This window comes from Diadema setosum, chromosome 4 (genome assembly GCF_964275005.1).
Source record: "Diadema setosum chromosome 4, eeDiaSeto1, whole genome shotgun sequence".
Taxonomy (NCBI): Eukaryota; Metazoa; Echinodermata; class Echinoidea; order Diadematoida; family Diadematidae; genus Diadema; species Diadema setosum.
The window spans coordinates 23,517,150-23,539,110 of record NC_092688.1 but is presented as its reverse complement, the minus strand read 5'-3'; the positions used below and the strand labels follow the sequence as shown (position 1 = coordinate 23,539,110).

The following is a 21,961-nucleotide window of genomic DNA, read 5'->3' as shown; positions in this document are numbered from 1 at the left end:
AGTTTGAATCATGATTAAATGTACATGTAGTCATGATGCATACAACATAACGAATTAGTAGTTAGGCCTTTATTGGTCTGCAAGGTTATGCACACAAAGTTGTGCTCTAGATAAAGAGACTGTTCGTTCCCCTTTACAGACGACGTGCAAGCTACGAGTAAAAATAAAAGGATGTGGAAACACATAACATACACACACCATCCACTCAGACGCATTCGTACACACAAATGTATAATTATCTATTGTCGTGACGAAAAAAGAGGGCTATATATGGTATGTGTGTGTGTGTGAGTGTGTGTGTGTATGTGTGTGTGACCCTGCACCACAAAACCAGCAAAAAGTCGCCAGGCATGGATTTTTAGTCCTAAGTTCAGATTCTGAAAGAGCAGACTCTAAGCTTTGGAATGATGTATTACTTGATACAAATTGGACTTTTCTAGTACAAGGCTATGGTCACAACTCAGAGCGGCGACCAACCGATTTGTAGTCTGCTCTGTCGCCACTGAAATTTTGGCACTGCCTATCAGTTATTAGATATGTCGAGCAGGCCGTAACATCCCACTGACGCCCGAGCAATGCTCCGTCGATTTCCCGTCGGTTACGGGTCGATTTTAAGTATGTTGCGAAATACGGGCATCTTCTCGTAGAGTCCGAGAAGTAACCGAGCGATGCCCCATACTGAAATAACAAAGATATGATATCAAGTTTACATAATGACGCAAATTTCTAGCTTTAAATCCGTTCGTCCTACAGTGGTTGTCCCTGTCTGCCATGTCTCCAATATTGCTAGTCCTCAGCTGTGTTGGGTATGTACCTGCTGAGAATGCTATATAGAAGCTGCTAAGCATTTGGTAGGGTTATCTTGCCTCTATCCCTCCCCCTGCCTCTTTCAGATTGTGATTTTTCCCTCTTCTTCATCTAATCCCTTGGCTTTCTTCTGTGCTTTTGTAATTTTTATCTTTATTATCTTTGTTCTTTAAATCATTCGACGGCGCTCACATGATTAGGTCGGTGTCTGGGTAGTTGCCGCTAGGACACCAAGAGTATTTTGGGCAGCGAGTGAAGACTGGTCAGTCGCCGGTGAAGTTTTAGTTCCCCGTTAAAACCGATGCCATAAAAAAAAAAAAAAAAAGTTGTGCCTGGTCGGTCATCAGTCAGTCACCTGTCGGTGTCCGACCAAAATTGGTTAAGAACTCGCTAAACAGTCACCAAGCAGAACCGTAGCCTACCCTCTAAATAAACGAGAGAAAGTACACACTTTGGAAAAGTGTGTACTCAGAAAAGAAGCTCCAAGGTTAATAGCCTGTCAAAGCGCTTAATCTTAAGCAATCCTTGCTCTCTGCATTGGGTGGGAAAAAGACAGGACGCAATGAAAACTGAATAGCAGCACCAATGAAACGAGTATCAGGCTGCACTGAAAGAATGCTCTTTTTGAATGCTCAACACACTCTGTCCAATTCTAGTACCAAATTCCAAACAAACAGTGTCCTCTTCGAACAATTATCATGGTTAAAAGTGAGGACTGCGTAAAGAGCTTTGAAGAAGTTGAAAGGGGCCCCTGTAAAGATATACCTTATCACACTATTCCACGCCGAATGTTCTAGGAAAATGCTAAAAACACAATTTTCCATTTGTTTTATGACCCCAAACTTTCGAATGATGAAAATGTGATAAACTCGTATTTGTTTGGGTTGACCCATTTCGCCCAATTCGAGTTCTCACGTAAAATCAGGGCGTGCACCTTTTGTGAGTATCGTGATAGACAGATGATAATGCATCATTTCATTTCTTAAATTGACAGTTTCCGTCGGGTTTTGTGTTCACCCCGGTCATGTGCAAAATGGTCATTGGGACTCTAATATGACATACTTTGGATCCAAGATAACTCTCACCTGTGATGAGGGCTACAGCATCAATGGCAGTGCGACACTGCAGTGTGTATGGCTACCTGGACGGTCGAATTATTTTCCGACTTGGAACGTGTCAATCCCATTCTGCAGGAAAACCGAAAATGTAACAAAAGGTTTGCCGTTGATATACAACTTGTACTTTGTCAAAAGTAAAACATTCAGTTGACTACACTGAATATAATACAGTATAACACTGAGCATAAGCGAAGGAACTGAGGGTGATAGCTCGTATTCGGACATAAAGTGGGACATTCATGGGGTTTATTCAAATTTCCGCGAAATTTCTCGTTTTCATATTTCAAAGGGTATAAATGGATTTAGATATTTAAAAAAAGATACTAGACATTTTATGTCTTTTCTTCTGAAGAAATCAAAATAAGTTGAATGTTAATAATTATGTTCCACAAATATTTCTTTTTGATCTTTTGATGTTGGAAAGTAAGGTTTCCAACCAATCTTGAAAATGTATTGTTGGTTGTTTTTTGTCCTGCTTTTTTTTTCTTTCAAGAACGTGTGTGTCTCTTATGATTGCCTTTGCAGACGTAGATCATCACAAACTTTAAATCAGCCAAACAATAGACAACTGCAGGTGCATCCTCTAGATAATTCCAACCAAAATTTGAGCTCGACGGATCATGTGGTATTGAGCAAAACTAGTACAATGTGTACAGACGCTGGAGCAGAGGGTCATCCTTTCCCGAGCCACTATTACAACATTTGCAAAGAAGTCACTGCTCATCAAGAGGATCAGTATCATATCTACCAGGACGCTGCGGATGTAGACAGTGCACCTTCACATGCATCAAACTTGGAACAAGTCTCCCTTTGTGCATCTCCTCAGTAAGTATCCCGTATGTTTACTGTGTATGTGTGTGTGTGTGTGTGTGTGTTTGTGTGTGCGGAAATGAAAGTGTGCATATGAATATATAGATTTTATGGAATATTTGTATGCATAATACATTTTAGTAAATATAAGAGAAAATACTCAAAAGGGCATTTTCATATAGATTTCGTAAACATGCTATTCAACAGTAACTATACGTTTCCATTAATAATCAATTCATCTTCATAATACGATGATTTTAGGACGGGTAGGGGAAATTCTGCGATCTCTTTGGTCGAGAGCTCTGTGTTGCTTGTATGTTTCCTGGCCAAACGTTGCCTCATAATGATACCTATACAGCACCGTAAACATGTTATCGCGGACTTGTAGCAATGGCAATGACAATAACAATGACAATGATAATAATGTTTCCCTTATCAGTCATACCTTGGAATCAGGGAACGCATTAGAAATATATCAGTGATAAAATGTCAAAGCTATTTCTAATATTTACAAGGATATCTAAAAAGTATAATCAACACTAAAATATAGATTCACTCTTAATATTTGGGAACATTACATTTTGAAACGGAGAAGAGATTGTGCGAAATAAATGTTTCATTACTCATATAAAAACATAAAGAAAAACTAAACGAAAAACATGCTTCGGCTGAAACTCCCAAAGTGCAATCAAACTTAGCGCATTAGCATATTATTCTCACTCTGAATAGAGCATCTGTGTGAAGCGGAGCATTGTCTCGTTGCAAAATGTTGCCAAGCTTATAAGATCTCGCACCCAGTATTTAAGAGACGCCTATTTCCTAGCAATTCATGCATCCAGCAAATTTACCGTGCGCTCAGTAATTACTTGATACATGGCCAGATGTATTGGATTCATGTTTTTCATAATTGGCAAGCAAAAAAAAAAAAAGAAAAGGAAAAAGAAGCATCCAGTGAGCATTCCATTAATACCTCACACACGGATTACAACTGACGCATGTAGACCTTTCCATCATTTGTGCAATCACATTAATCATCTTGATGTTGACAATTAGGTAGTTGTAGAAATCATTGTCAAGTGTAACTTCTCCATATAAACTCTGGATATTGGTTTCATTGTCGACAAAACACACGAGTTTCTTAAGAGATGGCCAAGTACATGAAGTGATCATGACCAGTTATAGTTGCATAAACATGTCCACATTATTATGCGTGTTGTATGTATCTTCACAGGACCACAATCATGCAGAGAAAATGAACAGCAAGAGAGACAGTCTTGTTTCTGCATCCGTCTACCCAAGCCAAGGAAAAGAGAAATCCGAAGCGGATGAAAATCTCTTTCACTCAGAAAATTCCTGTCAAATTGCTTCAAACCGCCAATCCGAGATAATTCAAGAACAGTCACGATGGAAGACAAGAGTTGAGTACAAGTCTACTAATAGAAACGAAGTGATCACGGCTGATCCATTATATTCTACAGCCATCTACTCAGTTAATTCAAGGGAAAAGCCAGAGGTAGATGAAAATGGTTATCTTGTTCCCGAAGCAAATACCGGTGAAATCACTCCCTGTCAATCTAAAACCGTCCAGGTACCATATTCACGTCCCGATTACAAGCATTATGGCAGAAATGAAAAACGTGTATATTTGACAATGAGGCCGAACGATCCATTATATTCTACAGCTATCTACTCAGGCAAATCAAGCGAAGAAATGGATGAACATGGCCACCTCGTTCTCGAACCAATTGCCAAAGAGATTACTCCAGACCAATCAGAGAAAATCCAAGGACCGCAGCCATGCCATGAATACAGGCATGTCAGTAAAAGTGAAAAGCTTACCCCTCTTCCAACGAGCCTGAACGATCGATTGTACTCTACATCTATCTACCCGGGCAAACCGAGCGAAAAGCTGGAGGAGGATGAACATGGCTATCTCATTCTCGGAGCAAATGCTGGTCAAATTACTCCAGACCAATCCGAGACGCACCAAGAACAGCACTCTTGCCCAGAGTACACCTATATCGACCCACGCATATTACACGAAAAATAAATGCCTGAAGGCCTGACCTAACGTGTGCATATGTATACAAAAACAACATTCTCTCCCCTCTGAGGATTCACATTCATTCATTTTGCTTTATTCTACCGTGTCATTTTTATGCCTCTAGTGCACTGTAAGTATCAACGGTATCAGCCGTAACAGCTGGCATTGTTGTCCTCATTTCATTGCAACTTGCTGGTAGATCGTTATTTGACTGTTAGCGTTATGTTTTGCTTGACCCAAATACTTCCGCGTCTCCTCTGAGGACCAAACTGTATAGTTTTCCAATAAATGTTGTTAATTTGCACTATAAAACTGTCATGTCAACATTGCTATGATAACAATTGCTAATACCTCTGCAACATGTCATTTATTCGTTCTCCTACTTTGTATCTAAGAAGAATGGGCTGTATCTCAAAGCATTTTCTTTTCTCTAGTTTCGTCCTACGTTTTAGAGTGCTCCTTATCTTAATCTTTACACTCGATTTCAATACTGGGAACTACGCTTAACAAGCTTGCTTTTCAATAAGTTCATCGTTTATACTAAGATTCAAACTTTCATATATTGACCACCATGTTATATTTGATTGCAATATTCTATTGTGCATCCTAGCTGGGTATCACGTATCATTTCACTTTGTTATACATGTATTATTATTTTTATTATTTTTCACTAAGAAATATGAAAAAAATAAAATTGGAATTGGAATACAGTATTTGTTAAAACAATAGATTGATAAGTGAGTACTCGGGTCCTTCCATGCAATGAGAAATGACTTCAAATATCAAGCCCAAAAATATTTGGCAGGAATCACGCGTAGTGATTTCAGGGATAAATCAAAATAATGAAACACAAAACGATTACAGTTTGCCTCGGGTGGAATCATCTCCAAAATAATGTTGAAATCCCGTGTGCAAAGTGGATATACACGCGCAAGAACACTTTGGCAGGAACAAAAACATAGACAACCATATTGGAATAAGAAATGACTCTATTTCTTTTCCTGTAGAATTTCCTGCACGTTCATGACTTCAGACACACAAAAAATGAAAACAACAGATATCTTTCCAGTGATGCTTTTGTCACGTTATCTTCCCACTAACGTTTCCTCTCAATCGGTCACAATATCAAATCAACCGAGAATGATTATACGAAAGGCTTAAAAGGAATCAAACCATAAAAGAGTTTATGAGCACTGAGTTGCGAAATACGCGGTATAGCGTCTCCTTCTTCATGATTTGTATCTGAAGGTGCAACAATGTTCAATGCTGCCTGTATTAAAAAGTCCTGGGTTGTCGTCTTTTGTCATAACTGCTTACTGACTAATGTAATTCTAGAATGGAATGCGAAAGAAATGAATCCTCCCTGATTTGTAATTCATGTCGTTAAAAGAAAATTTTGATTTATTTTTTTCTTTGCTGTATCAAGGCATATTTGTATTCACTTTTCTGGTGGAAAAAGTCAAAAAATCTATGAAGGGACAGTTGTTCTTTGTGACTGAAGTTGACTGTACGGCTGCCGTATGATTCTACCATTCAACAAGGTTATGATAATGATATGTATGCTGACATCAGATAGGTAAAAGTAACAATGCAGAGAAACGCAATAGTTCAGTATGTTTGCAGATACATTGCACTACACACACTATCTAAAGCAATCACTGAGCATTTCTTGTAATTTCGCTTTTGCATGTATTACTAGACAAATTATTTGATTATTTGACGGTGCGTCGTTGAATATATGTTCATGTTGTAAATGCTACTATTATGAATACTTGATATTTGAAATGTCTCTCCTACTGCATGAGTTTGTGACACATCTATGATTCTATTTCCCCTTTCATATCTCTCAACTTCCCTTTCTGATTTAATTGTATTTTTTCTTGTTTTGGTTATGGCACGTTAGTAGTTTGGCAGATACATTATCTGGTAGGCTAATACTGCAACAGTATGCTGACATGTTTTTTTAATGGATATTTAATCGCAACCTGTGTTATGGTAAAAAAAATGAAATAATTCACATCATGTTGAATCAGAAATACTTTTGTTTGTACTTTACAGGCAAGATTACAGTATACTAGACTTTTCAATTTGTGAATGTTTGTCCGAATTAGCATTCCATTTTCACATTTCTTGCAATGACTTAAAAAATGTATTACTGTCTACTACTCTACCTCTCTCTTCCCTCTCATGTTCATTTTCTCTCTGTTTGTTTGTTCTTTGTACAGTACCTGTTTGTTCTATGAATATTTGCTTTAAAGTAATGAATTTGATTCCTGTTTAAAAATAAAAGAGAAAACTGGTTCATAGACTGAACAGGTGCTATGTAGTGTATCAATTCAGCAATGAAAGTGTCTTAAAGCGTAATAAATGAGTGATTTTAGTATTAGTGATCATTAAGGTAAGAAAAACTCAAGGACTTATGCAGCACGTTGTAAACACATACTGAATTATCTATGATGGAATAGATAAAAAGCATGAACACAACAATTAAGTCGACTAGTTGCGTATTAAATTTTGTTCAATAACTGAATAACTTTTATGAACATTCATGTGAAGTTCACTGTTTATATTTAAGGAAACCAAACACAAACTTGTACACTTCAAGCACTTTCCCTTTGATATACAATTTATGATATTTGAGTGTTTTCACTCGGGTCAAGATATGTAAATTTAGAGGGTAAAATGATTTGTATTAACATGGACCTAACAGGTCCATGGTATTAAGCAGATAATCACCGTGCGAGCTCTCTCCTCCAATGACTGCATTTATAAATATAAACACCAGGGGCGTATCCGGCAATTCTGTGAAGGGGGGGGGGGGGCGTGACTAATATTTCTGGTGCCACTTCCGGGTTTCATTTCATTGTTTGTCTTTTTATTTCTTTTGTTTTTTTTTACGAAAAGTAAAGAGGGGCGTGCTCCAGTTGCTCCCCCCTCTGGATCCGCCACTGAACACCATTATGTTTGCACATGTAATCAACAAGAAAACTTGGAAGAAGGAAAAGACAAACGTATTGCCGCCTCTAAAAACAATAAGACAGTGTAAGCGCCATTGTTGTTGTTGTTGATGATGTTTTAATACGATAATCATCAACGCTGAAATAGTAACCTTATCATTAAAGGAAAACAAAACCCAAGCATAGTGTGGACTGAGTGAAAGCAATAACATTCGTAGAACACATCAATGAAAGTTTGAGGGAAATCGGCGATCATTTCAAAAGTTGTGAATTCTTAGAGTTTCGGTGCCGCGTCGCTGGGTATAGACCATTACTACAGCCTATGTCTTCACTATCGACAACAAAGAAGACGTAAAGAAAATTCAACCCACTTTTCCTTTCATAGTATACTGAAAGAGCAATTGACCCAGATCTTTAACAAGCAGGGTAAAGATGTTATCCTGATCATATATTAGTACCAAGTCGATGAAATGTATACTTTTCATGAGCAATGGAATTTCCCTTATTGTCCATTGCCTTCATATTTTTGTCCATAATGACGTCATGAACTTCACACTTTCTTATCCAGCGATGACGGCACCGACATCCTCAACTTTTGAATAGATTGTCCAATTTCCTCAAACTCCCATGACAATACTGCTTATTTAATTCAATCCTCACTTACATTTTGGTTTCGGTTTGCTTTAAATACGTGTATTGCGACACGGATTGTCGCCCCTACACGGATTGTCGCCCCCGGCTCGGAGTTGGCGGCACGGATTGTCGCCCCCGTCACGGATTGTCGTCTGGCGACAATCCGTGACGCTTGTGCAGTTCCCAGTTTTTGACCTCGAAGGCGACAATCCATGATGGCAAAATCTTATTTTGCGACACGGATTGTCGCCCCGTCAAGGATTGTTCAGTTCAGTTCAGTTCAGTTCAGTTTTTATTTCTGCATTTCAAAATCAATACAAATCCACAAATCAACAAAATACTTACATAGTCATTTACACAGCTAATATTCGTAACGTTTGGATCTTACATACATTTTTTTTTTTCAAGAACGAATATCATATATGAAAGGAAGCAATTGGAAATGATAAAAATGAAATGCAGGGGACCATCATCATAAGCTAAGCTTGACGAGGAAGATGGCCCCAGGTAAAGAGATACATAAAGAAAATCTTGCCACTCACTGAGTGGGGGGTAATTGTGCAAAGGGCACAACGAAGAGATACATAAAGAAAATCTTGCCACTCACTGAGTGGGAAGTAAATTGTGCGAAGGGCGTGCGGTGCAGTGCGGTGTGCATTGTGTTGGGATGAATCTTGGTTTGTACGTTGAGTGTTATTTTGTGTATCAGTGTGATGAGGTGAATATTACTTCAGTTATGGCCGTGAACTCATTGTTTAGGGTGTTTGTTGACCAGGTGGTATGAATATTTTTATGTGTCAGAAGTATACTGGATTATGAGGGTGTTTTTTAGTTCTCGTTTAAAAATGTTCAACGACGTACGTTGTTTTAAATTAGGGGGTAAAGAATTCCAAATATCTGGTCCATTGTGCTTTAAAGATTTTTGAGCTAAAATGATTCTGGGGTTTTCGAGATGGTAATCGGACGACTGACGTGTTGGATATGAATGAACGGTGAAATTTGGAGTGAAGAAGCCATCAAAAATTTTTGGAAGACAATTAAATGTATATTTATACATAAAAACAGCAGTTTGAAAGGTGTGAAGATCCTCAATTTTCAATGTTTTTAGTTGATGAAATAGGGGATTGGATGGGGATAAGTAACGGGAATTGGTAATCAAACGTACAGCACGTTTTTGGAGAGTAAGAATTGGATTAATTTTAGTTGAGCCACAGTTTCCTCAAACGATATTGCAGTATGTGATATGTGGTAAGATCAATGCATTGTATAGAATAGTCAGGGAATTTTGAGAAATGAAGTTTTTCAGTCGATATAAAATTCCTACAGTTCTTGAGACAGACGTGTGGATATTATGAATGTGATCGTTCCAAGTTAAACTCGAGTCAATTGTGATTCCTAAAAATTTAGTAGATCTTACTTCAGTTAAAGATAATCCATCAATATTGATATTATAACTGCTGTTAGTGTTCTGTGAAGCAGTAGGTTTGAAACGTATAAAATTTGTTTTAGAGACATTAAGGGATAATTTATTACATATAAACCATCGGGAGACTTTGTCTATTTCCGTGTTCAGAGTATTAAACAGTGTTTCGAGGTTCTCATGGGAGTAAAAAATATTAGTATCATCCGCAAAAAGTATAAATTTAAGAGTTTTTGATGTATTTATTATATCATTAATATATACAAGGAACAGTAGGGGGCCAAGAATTGATCCCTGGGGAACACCACATACAATATTAGAATTCGGAGATTTAGATGACTTAAATAGTACATATTGCTTTCTGTTGGATAAATAATCAATAATCCAAGAAAGTGCTAAACCACGAATACCATATCTTTTTAATTTGTAAATTAATATATCATGATCTATGGTATCAAAAGCCTTTGATAAATCCATGAAAATTCCTATAAAATGTTTTTTATTTGCAAAAGATTCAGTAATCTTATCTAACAATTGAATTATAGCTAAATCGGTGGAATGGCCCTTTCTAAATCCAAACTGATTAGGTATAAGTAGGTCATTTACATGAAGAAAAATGTACAGGCGTTTATGAATAATTTTTTCCAGAATTTTAGAAATACTAGGTAATAACGATATTGGTCTATAATTTGTTAAAAGAGAAGGGTCGTCTTTTCTTTTGAAAATTGGAACTACTTTCGCAATCTTTAATGAGTTCGGGCATATTCCAGAAGACAGTGAAAGATTGAAAATGTAAGATAAAGGTGTGGTTATTTGTTTGATGATTTTCTTCAGTATATAAACACTTATTTCATCATGGCCACTAGATCTACTTGGCTTTAATCTGTTAACAATCTCCAGTATTTCTTCCTCATCTGTTGGGGTAAAGAAAAGGGATTTGTCGCAGTTTGGTGGAAGAAATTCAGTAAAGTTTGAATGAACATGTTTGTTTTTTATTTTTGAAGCTAATTGGGGGCCAATATTTACGAAGTATGAGTTAAAAGCATCAGATATTTCATCAGGGTTTATGAGTTCTTTGTTGTCATTATAAAAAACGGACGATGTTTCCTTATTATTTTTACCTGTTATTTCATATATAGTTTCCCATAAACCATTTACGTTATCCTTTTGATTATCAAACTTATCGGAATAATACATTTTACGAGAAATACGAATCAAATTACTGAGTATATTTCTATACTTTTTGTAATCTGTAAAATGTTTTGTATTGTGGGTAGTAATCGCCAGTTTATACAATTTATTACGGGTTTTTATTGAATTGATGATTCCCTTTGTAATCCAGGGATGTTTGTTCTTTCTGCGTGTTTTTTTCTTAACTAAAGGAATGTTTTTTCGATAATAATATAAAAGTTTATCTAAGAAAATATCATAAGCTTTATCGGCGTTATTTTGAAGATACACTTCTTGCCATTCTTCCTTCACTAAATCAAGATTAAGTAATTCAATATTCTCGTCTGATTCTTTTCTGTACATTATCGGCCTGGGTTTTGAAATACTTTTGACGTTTTCAGAATAACGAAGAATAATAAATATCGGTAAATGATCAGATATATCATAATATAAGATACCATTAATGAATTTATTTACAGAAAAGTTATTAGAAAAAATATTATCCAACAAGGTTTTAGATGTTTGGGATATTCTTGTTGGGTTATCAATATGGGAATGGAAAGCATATGAAAAAAGAATAGTTTTTAATTTTACCGCTAAAGTATCTATTTTCGTCATGTCAATATTATAGTCGCCCATAATATAAATTTCCTTATTTTCTTGTGTAATCGTGTTGAGGCATTCATCAAAATTTTCTAAAAACATTTCGGTTTTATGATTTGGTGGCCTGTATATAACACCAATTATCTTATTTTTCATTTTATCATTAATGATTTCCACAAACAGGCTTTCACAACCTTCAATATCAATATCAGTTCTTATTTTTACTCGCAATTCGTTATATATATATAGGGCTACCCCTCCCCCTCTACCTCTCTTACGATCAGAGCGAAATATTTTATATCTATCAAGGCTAAACAAATTTGGAGACATGTGCCCTAGCCAAGTTTCAGTTATACCGATTGCGGAAAAGGGAAAATTTTGTAAAGAAAGAAGGAGTAATTCAAATGAATCAAAATTTTTGTTTAAGCTTCTAGCATTCCAGTGGAATAAGCTAAAATCTTTAATGGGGTTATGATTAGTGTCATCATTCCTATTTGTGGAATTGCTACAGGAATTATTAACATGACTTGCAGTGGAATCAAGTGAAGATTGGAACATATTATTGAAATCCGAAATAGTGTAGTATTTACTGTGATTACTTATGATACCCTGGTCAGGATGATCGTTGTTATGAGTCATGAGGATTTGAGTGCAAAGTTGAGAATGGTTGTTCTGGGGCCATGTATTTTGTGTAGTACGTTGCAATGTCTGTGCGTGAATGTAAATGTGAGTGTGTGCATGTGTGGGGGTGTGCAGTGCATGTGCGTTGATAATAACAATAATGATACTGATACATTTTTACGTTATACAATAGAACAAATATTACATCATATAGTCTCGCTAAATTTATGTCTACAAAAGTAAATGGAATCCTCCTACACTTAACGTTGGTGAGGTAAATTCGTATGCGTAATATGAAATAACAATGGTTATAAAAGAAGACAAGGCGCTTCTATGGTAATAACAGAAATATAATTACTCCAATAATAGCATACGAACGAGGTGTTCTAACAGTTAAGGTAAAAAAAAAAATAGATTGGTTGTTTTACAGAGTCATGCTGACAAGCCCCTTCGAACGTCTATGCATTTACGTAGAGATAGTTTGTGAAGGTGAGACATGAAAGAGGAATGTACATCTGGAGAAAAATTCTTGTGTCAAACTACAATGAAAGGGTTCACAAGTTTACAAGAGTGCAAACGGAACATTCTTGAGTGATTTATAACTGTGCACGGACACAGTCTTGACAAAAATAAAGAATTTTTATGTTATACAATAGAACAAATGTTACATCATGTAGTCTCGCTAAATTTATGTCTACAAAAGTAAATGGAATCCTCCTACACTTAACGTTGGTGAGGTAAATTCGTATGCGTAATATGAAATAACAGTGATTATAAAAGAAGACAAGGCGCTTATATGGTAATAACAAAAATAGAATTACTCCAATAATAGTATACGAACGAGGTGTTCTAACAGTTAAGGTAAAAAAATTAGATTGGTTGTTTAACAGAGTCATGCTGACAAGCCCCTTCGAACGTCTATGCATTTACGTAGAGATAGTTTGTGAAGGTGAGACATGAAGGAGGAATGTACATCTGGAGGAAAATTCTTGTGTCAAACTACAATGAAAGGGTTCACAAGTTTACAAGAGTGCAAACGGGACATTCTTGAGTGATTTATAACTGTGTACGGACACTGTCTTGACAAAAATATTAAAAAAAAATTCATTCTGTATACATTATCTACTGGTAGTTTAGGAAAATCCAGACCAATTGAATTTGTCCCGATCGTCAAAAACATCAGCCGTTTGTTTATCTTATACAAAATTTTTAGAATCTGATTTAAATGTAAGCTGGTATGTTGTTTAATTCGTCAGAAGCGGAAATAAATGATACTCTGCTGATCAATAGTGCTCTGTGGGGAAGAAGTTCAGTTTAAACAAAAACAAAAAACAAAAACAAAACAAAACAAAACAAAAAAAAAAAAAAAACCAAACCAAGATGTGGCCAACTGATGTCATTGTCAATATCAAGGTTGAAAGGTAAGTACAGTTTAGGTATAATCAGATATGCACGTAAATAGAAAGTCTTTCCGGTAATGCAGCGGCGCCGGCAGGGCCCGGCATTCGGACGAAAGGGTCATAACAAGATTAAAAAAAAGAATATCTCAGTTGCTATTACTGAGTCATGCTGCTTAACCCCTGCCAACGACTGTGCACTAACGGAGAGAAACTTTGTGCAAAGTTCATGCATTCTAAGTAGTAATATGACAATAATAAAATTATATTTCATTAAATCCAAATGGAATGATGTGGTGGGTGTAAATCCACGAAGACCTCTTTAAGAAAGAGAAAAGAAATGTGTTAATTTTGGTTTTGCCCCTTTGACTTTGATTTGTTTTACGGGGGGGGGAAACAAAGCAACGATAAAAGAAAGCTCTTCCACATAATAAAGACATTCGTCGTGGATTTGTGCTCAAACATGCGACAAATGATATAAAACGTTGTTCGTTGTACATAATTTTCTGCGTATTTCGTTGGTATACTGTACTCCCTTTGGCTATGTCATTTTAATGGCATTCCAAGATATAAGTGCATAATGTATCTATATAAATGTACACAATAAGATTTGTATTATATTGGTACATTGTTGGAGAACACAGTAAGATTTGTTTATGTTTATATATTGCAGATGTATCAGCATGATTACAACGTCATACTGTGTTGGGGAGGTCAATAAATTAATGTATACGGCAATTTTGAGTGAATACCTCGCTTTTTAACAATATTGAGTACAGACATAATCATACAGTAATCTACAAGAGTAACAGGGAGTTCTGCCACAATAAAAAAAAAAAGAAGCAGTATGCACGTTTTGACAAAATGGGTCCTATTGGGCAGGACAATAGCATCCTTTACAATAAAACAAAAAAACAAAAAAACGGGCTCGGGGTGGTTCCTCCGGTGTTAAGCTTTGGTGGGATGGGTATGACTGGTAAGTTATGCGTGTATATATATATATATATATATATATATATATATATATATATATATATATATATATGTGTGTGTGTGTGTGTGTGTGTGTGTGTGTGTCTGTGTGTCTGTGTATGGTATGGTATGGTATTTATTTCCGTATAAAAATAAAAAGCGGGTGGATTGCCCATTTTCAACGTTGCCAACATGGCAACGCTGTTCTTCCATGAGGTCCACATACAATGACTATACAATAATTATGGACACGTACAAAACGTGTGTGTGTGTGTGTGTGTTTGTTGTGAGCTGCATGATATGTGATGTGTATGATTTGTAGGTGTGTACAATATGACTTGTGTATGGGTTTCCGTATTGTTGTGTGTGTGTGTGCGTGCGTGTGTGTGTGTGTGTATGTGTTTGGAGTATAATAATACAATAATTCATATGTAGAAACTGTGCATGTGTGGTGGTTGTATAGTGGTAGTGGTTTGTCTGTGTGTATTCGTGTGCCTGTATGCCTACGTGTGTATGTGGTATATAGTGGCGTATTTGTATATCAAAGGGTATGTGATGATGCGTGTTTGTGGGCGCAGTTTTGTGCCTGCATGAGTATCTGAGGGGTTTGGTGTTTGTGGGCTACGTAGGCCCTATACGTATGTGTGTTGTGTGTGAGCGTTCATGTGTCTACGTAAGGCCCCAGTCACATAATGCTCTACGTCCGGCGTTACGTCCAAATAAGTTTTTTTTTTTGTTTTTTTTTGTTTTTTTTTCTGCGGACACCCGGGGATCTCTTGCTGTCACCATCTTAATGCCCCAGTCACACAGTGCTTTGCAATGGGTTACGTCCGCCGTGGATAGATACGGATGAGTGAACGAAGGGGGACGCAGCGTGGACGCAGGCATCCACAGGGACGTATGTAGACGTAACTGTCCGTAACTCATCCGTAAAGAAACGCAAAATGACGGCGCCAAGCCTGCGAAATTTTGAAATGTTCAAAATTTCGCAGAGGGATTCTACGGATGCAGACTTACGCAAGTAACCGTAATCAAACGTAATTATCCGTAACTGAACGTATCTATCCGTAGCCTGGACGCAGACCATCCGCAAGAAATTTTACCTCCCGTCCGTTTGCGTTCGTTTACGTCCACCGTAAGTATCCGAAAGTAACCGCAAGTTAACGTTTCTCAGCACTTTCGTCCGCTTACGGATATTTGCGGACAGTTACGGATGCTGCGGACGATTACGTCCTTCGACGTTTTCCATTTTCCACTCGCATGGGAACACAGAGACTCGCGGGAAGCCACACAACTCGTGTTGCCAAGCTGCAGCGCATTTACCTGAAGGAATGCTACAACACAGTCGGAGCAGTGGAGAGGCAGAACCGCTTGGTCAGATTATGACATTTCTCCCACAAAATGGTCATTTTAGGTGGCACCCATATACTCATGACATCGGTTGACCCTTGGTGCAGAACTTCTTTTTTCTGGCACTCTTTGAATGTATATTTCTTTTTTTTCTTGAAAGGCAATATTTTGGGTAGGGGATGGGGTGACAGCATTTCATTCACTTTTCTGGCCGGGAAAGGTGTGTGACAGCGATAACAATATAAAATTCTCTATGTCAATGATAAAATTATGTCAAAATTCTCTTTGTCAATGATATGCCAAATTCTTCAAACATCCTCTCTTTCTTATTATTTGCGGATGATAACAATGTGTTTTATATGATTCTGATTCTGATCGAGTATTGATACTTTAAACGGTGAATTAACGAAGTTACTCCATTGGAAAAGAGCGAACAAACTGTCAATAAATTTGCAAAAAAATGCAAAACAAAAATCCATGCTGTTCAGTAATTCGCTGGAAAATTTACCGAGAAATGTTTTCCTGGAAGACATGGTCATAGAAGAAGTCTCTTCCATTAAATTTCTAGGCTTGATTCTGGATAATAAACTCACCTGGGGTTTGCATATTGAATCTGTATGTCGTGTTATTTCAAGAATATAGGTATTATAAACAAAGTTCATTTTCATCTATCTCAAAAATGTACTTTTTATGCTATATTCTACTTTGATACTACCTTACTTAAACTATGGTATACTCCCATGGGGAAACACCTCTTTCTTATACAGACAGAATATTATCGTTACAGAAAAAAGCTCTTCGTATCATTTGTCATTTGGAGAAGTCATACTATATCTATTTCACGAAAATAATATTTTGAAAATTTTTGACCTTTATCGTTTGCAATTAAGACAGTTCATGTTTAAACTCACTAACCATTCTCTCCCCCTTGTGTTTGATTCCATGTTCTTAAAGAATGAAACTGTTCATGCATCTCCAACCCGTCAATCCCATAAATATCAGTTGCCTTTGACTTTGCAAAATCTTTATTCTCCTTTTCTGGACCAAAATTCTGGAATTCTCTTGATAATAATATTAGAAAAAGCTTTAAGTTTTAATACATTTTCTTTAAAGTTAAAGAATTATCTAAAAACTTAGTATGCAGCAAACTAATTCATTCTTCTTCTTTTTTTTACTTTTAATTTTCAAAATCGTTGTTGCGTCGGTAACCTCACTACTCTTTATATTATCAATTCATCGCTTACAACTGGCCATGTGCCAAATAGCATGAAAATTGCGAAAGTAATTCCTATTTTCAAGAAAGGGGAGAAGGATGATGTCAACAATTATAGACCTATATCTTTATTATCTTCTATCTCCAAGATTCTTGAAAAAATAGTTTACATCCGGACAGTACGTTTTCTTAAAACCTGTGACATATTTTCAAATTTTCAATTTGGATTCAGGGAAAACCACAGCACAACACACGCATTACTCGCCCTCATCGACAAAGTCACACACGCACTTGACACATTTTCACACACGATAGGTATCTTCTTGGACTTCTCCAAGGCCTTTGACACGATTAATCATGGAATACCTCTCGCAAAATTATCCCATTATGGCATACATGGAAAGGTCTTGGAGTGGTTCACGAGTTACCTATCAAATAGATCCCAATTTGTACATGTCAATGGCTTTGATTCTCAAAATAAAACGATAACATGTGGTGTCCCACAAAGGAGCTTACTAGGCCCGTTGTTATTCATTATTTATATCAATGATTTTCATAGATCCTCGGAGAAACTATCATTCATATTATTCGCGGATGACTCTAACCTTTTCTTTTCCCATCCCGACCCAAATATCTTAGCAAGAACAGTAAACGAAGAACTGAAAAAGGTTATACAATGGATATACGCAAATGAATTGTCACCTTATATTCAAAAAACACAATTTATGCTTTTTAGTAACTCTTTAGATAGCCTCCCGGGCAATATATCATTTGATACTACTCCCCTAGAAGAAGTTTCTACTTTTAAATTTCTTGGCGTTTGCGTTGATAACAAGCTTTCATGGAGGAATCATATTGATAGCATATGTAAAACTATTTCACGAAACATTGGCGTAATGAACAGATTAAAATATTATCTTCCTTCATATGCATTATTAACTCTTTACTCTAGTTTGATACTACCGTATCTAAACTACGGGATTCTTGCTTGGGGTAATACATATCAGATATTACTTGATAAACTTTTTTTATTGCAAAAGAAAGCGCTCAGAACTGTTTTTAACCTAACTGCACGAGAACATACAGATCCTTTTTTTTTTACCATAAAATACTAAAAATAAAAGATCTGTATGTGTTTCAACTTGGTCAGTTCATGTTTAATTATAACAGCAACTTTTTACCCAAAATATTTCACGACTCTTTTCATCGAAACAGTCATGTACATAACTATTCTACGCGACGATCCAACGAGTTCCATCTTCCATTCATGAGAACCGTACATGCCCAAAATACATTTCTGTATACCGGACCCAGACTTTGGAATAATCTAGATAATAGCTTAAGAGACTCACCCTCATTCCTCACATTTAAATACAAATTCAGAAAACATTTGTTATGTACTTATAATTCTAGATAATCTGAATTAATTGTTTTAATTTATGCTTGAGGTTTCACCTGTCCTGATGTCGCAGCACTTGGCGTGTTCTGTATGCAGACCTCTCTTCTCTCTTTATTCTTCTTTCCTCTTCCTTCCTGTCTTTGTTCCTCGTAGACTTGTATTGTCACCGTCTTCTCTCTTCTCGGTACTGTCTCGCGTCGTATATGTGTGTGGGTAACTGAATGTCTGTACGAGTGTGTCGTCCTTCTTATATTTTCCCGGTACACCAGTTCAATGAACACCGTCTGGGCATTAGCTTGATACTTATTTCCTATTATTGTCGAAGCCAGCGTATAGCTATATTTTTACAAACGACTTAAGTAATCTATATTTAATATAAATGCTGTAAGAAAATAATAAAACAAACTTGAATAATATATTGCTTACTCATCAATTATCTAGGGATCCACGTCCTACAAGCTTAGCTTTTTTGTGGATCGCTATTTTCCAAAATTGAAGTTATTTTCTGAAAGCTCGCAAAGTATACATGTATACGCATCGTTCCTTCTGATTATTGTACATATGTTGATGTATATAATTTATTTCGTATATTACACGAACCTTTTGTAAAAGTGTAGACAATATCATTTTATGATATGTATACTTTGTATTACGTTTTGATTTTCTTTCATTGGAAATAAACTATGATTGAACTTGAACTTGAACTTACTCTTTGTTTTTCAGCGAGCCCGTGCTTCTGTGCCTCGAGTGCCCTGGTTATGACCCATCATTTCCCTCTCCTCTCTCCCCCCCCCCCCCTCCCCTTCTTTCCACCTCGGACTTCCTACCTTCCTTACTATCTTTCTATCCTCTCATCAATCTTTCCTTATAAGAGAGCCGCTTTGTGTTTGTTAATGTGCGTTGGTATGTGTGCATGTATGTGTGTTTTACTCTGTCTGTCTTTGTTTTTTTTTTTACTACCGTTTAGGGAAATTGTTTTTGTTGTTACTGTTGTTTTTTGCAATTTTAATAATATTCTTTTTCTATATGAGGGGACTGCATTCTACAAGCCCTGCTTTTTAGCAGTCCCCTCCATTTCCGGCAATATTGTTCGTGCATTCACAACAGTGAGGTAACAGTTATTTGCATCTCTGTTGATACTTTACCTGTATCGCTTTTACAATGTTATTCTGTTCATCGCATTGTGGTACTGATTTCCTGACATCTGCGTATTCGAGTGTTTCATTGTATTTCTAATTGAGTATTTGAATATAAGACCGACCCAAGTCCATGGAAGACCATTTCGAGTAAACTTAAAAAAACTTCATATCTATTTAATATGTCTAATAATATTCTATTTAACTGTGATGGGAAGGCAACACTATATATACAAATTAGAACATCATATTATTATGAACATTAACATTTACATTATTTGTGGAGAGGCCATTTTGTGTGATGGACTTGGCTCGTTCTTTGATTCATATACATGATATTCTGCTATAGAGATGAGAGAAGGACGAGAGAGGGCGCTATAATATGAATGTAAGAATGACCCAAGTCCTTCATTCTTACAGTCATATAAGATTTAACTCATTTATTTCAGGCACTTCCGGGGGTAATTAGGATTTATCATTTATACACAAGATGAGTCCATGCATAAGCTATAATTTCCCATGTCAAACTGAATTTGGCAAAAAATGGACTTGGGTTGTTCTTACATTAAGGTCTTCAATTATTTTGTTTGTTGGAAGTGAAATAAATCAACTTGAAAACTGAGAACGAATTTAGTATTTCTTTATAGTCTTACCCACCTTACGCTCCATGGAGTGTATTACATTTTTTGTATAACAACTGTGGGAGGGGTGTTTGAAAGTCTTGATGTCTTTTTTTCTCTGGAAATTTAATAAGCATTGTTTTATTATAAAAAAATCTCCTTAACATAACCCAATAAATCATGAATATCGCTGCACAACGACAACGTAACCACAGTATGTCTATTCCATGACTGTGAGTAATAATTTTCTTACTCTAATGTTTAAGTTATCGATCCATATTGTGTTATATTTGTGGTATAATTACGTTATGTATTCTTTACATTTATAAAGTTTATTCATATTTGAGTTGCACAAATGAAATTTAAACTTCAAGTTCAAAATTTCATATATCTTTTATCGCTGTAAAGCAAATTAAAGGATTACGAATTTTTTCACAACTTGTACGTAATTTCATTTCAGTTTTCCCCAGTCATGCCAGTGTACAATGTAAGACAGTCCAATATGTGATAATCTTGCTGTCATAACACACTGACTAAGCAGGGATCGTCACAGAAAACAATACAGTCCATAATCATTTATAACAATTTGCAAATATCCGTAACTATCCGAAAATATCCGCAACTCTCCGCAAGTGTTCAGAACTATTATGTTCCAATTCGTAAGAATATCCGCAAGCGGACGCAAGTATTCTCATCTGGTCGTATTTGTCCGTATCGCCCGCATTTTTCCCGGTATGTTTTGAATAAATTTTCTAGTGACGGCAAAGGATTCGCGAGAGTCCGCAGAAAAAAAAAAAAAAGACTTTTTTGGACGTAACGCCGGACGCAGAGCATTATGTGACTGGGGCATAATATTTTTACAAAACATACGGGAAAAAATATGCGGGCGATACGGAGAGATACGACCAAATGCGGATACTTGCGTCCACTTGCAGATATTCTTACGAATTGGCACGTAATTTTGTTCTTTAAACTTGCATAAACTTCCGAATAGTTCGGAACACTTGCGGAGAGTTGCGTTTATTTATGGAGAGTTGCGGATATTTTCGGATAGTTACGGATTGTTATGAATAATTATGTACAATATGACGATCCCTGCCCAGTCAATGTATTATGACAGCAAATCATATCACATATTGGACTGTCTTACATTGTACACTGGGGAAAACTGAAACTGAATTTACGTACAAGTTGTGAAAAGTTTTCGCATGTCTTTAATTTCCTCTACAGTATTGAATGAGAGATATATGAAATTTTGAACTTGAAGTTTGAATTTTATTTGTGCAGCTCAAATATGGATAAACATCATAAATGTAAAGACTACATAACACAATTATACCACAAATAGAATACTATCTAGATCGATAAGTTAAACAGAGTAAGAAAATATTACCTACAGTCATGGAATAGACAAACTGTGGTTACGCTGTCATTGTGCAGCGATATTCATGACTTTCTGGGTTATGTTAAGGAGATTGTTATAATAAAGCAAAGCCTGTTACATTTCCAGAAAAAAAAAATCATTAGGACATTCGGACACCCCTCCCACATCCAAATACAATTATAAAGAAAATGTAATATCCATGGAGCGTAAAGTGGGTAAGACTATATGGAAAACACTAAATTCGTTCTCATTTTATATCGTTTATCGCTGTCCCACACCTTCCCGGCCAGAAAAGTGAAAAACATGC

At 36.3% G+C, this 21,961-nt stretch overlaps 1 protein-coding gene across 1 annotated transcript in view; it reads left to right on the top strand.

The window, feature by feature from the left end:
• The window catches only part of LOC140227963 (uncharacterized), a 49,887-nt gene that overhangs the window by 8,825 nt on the left and 19,101 nt on the right, over positions 1-21,961 (top strand). Inside the window, exon 3 of the mRNA XM_072308345.1 lies at positions 1,802-2,023. Coding sequence (XP_072164446.1) covers positions 1,802-2,023 — 222 coding nt within the window. The remainder of the gene's footprint in view (positions 1-1,801; positions 2,024-21,961) is intronic.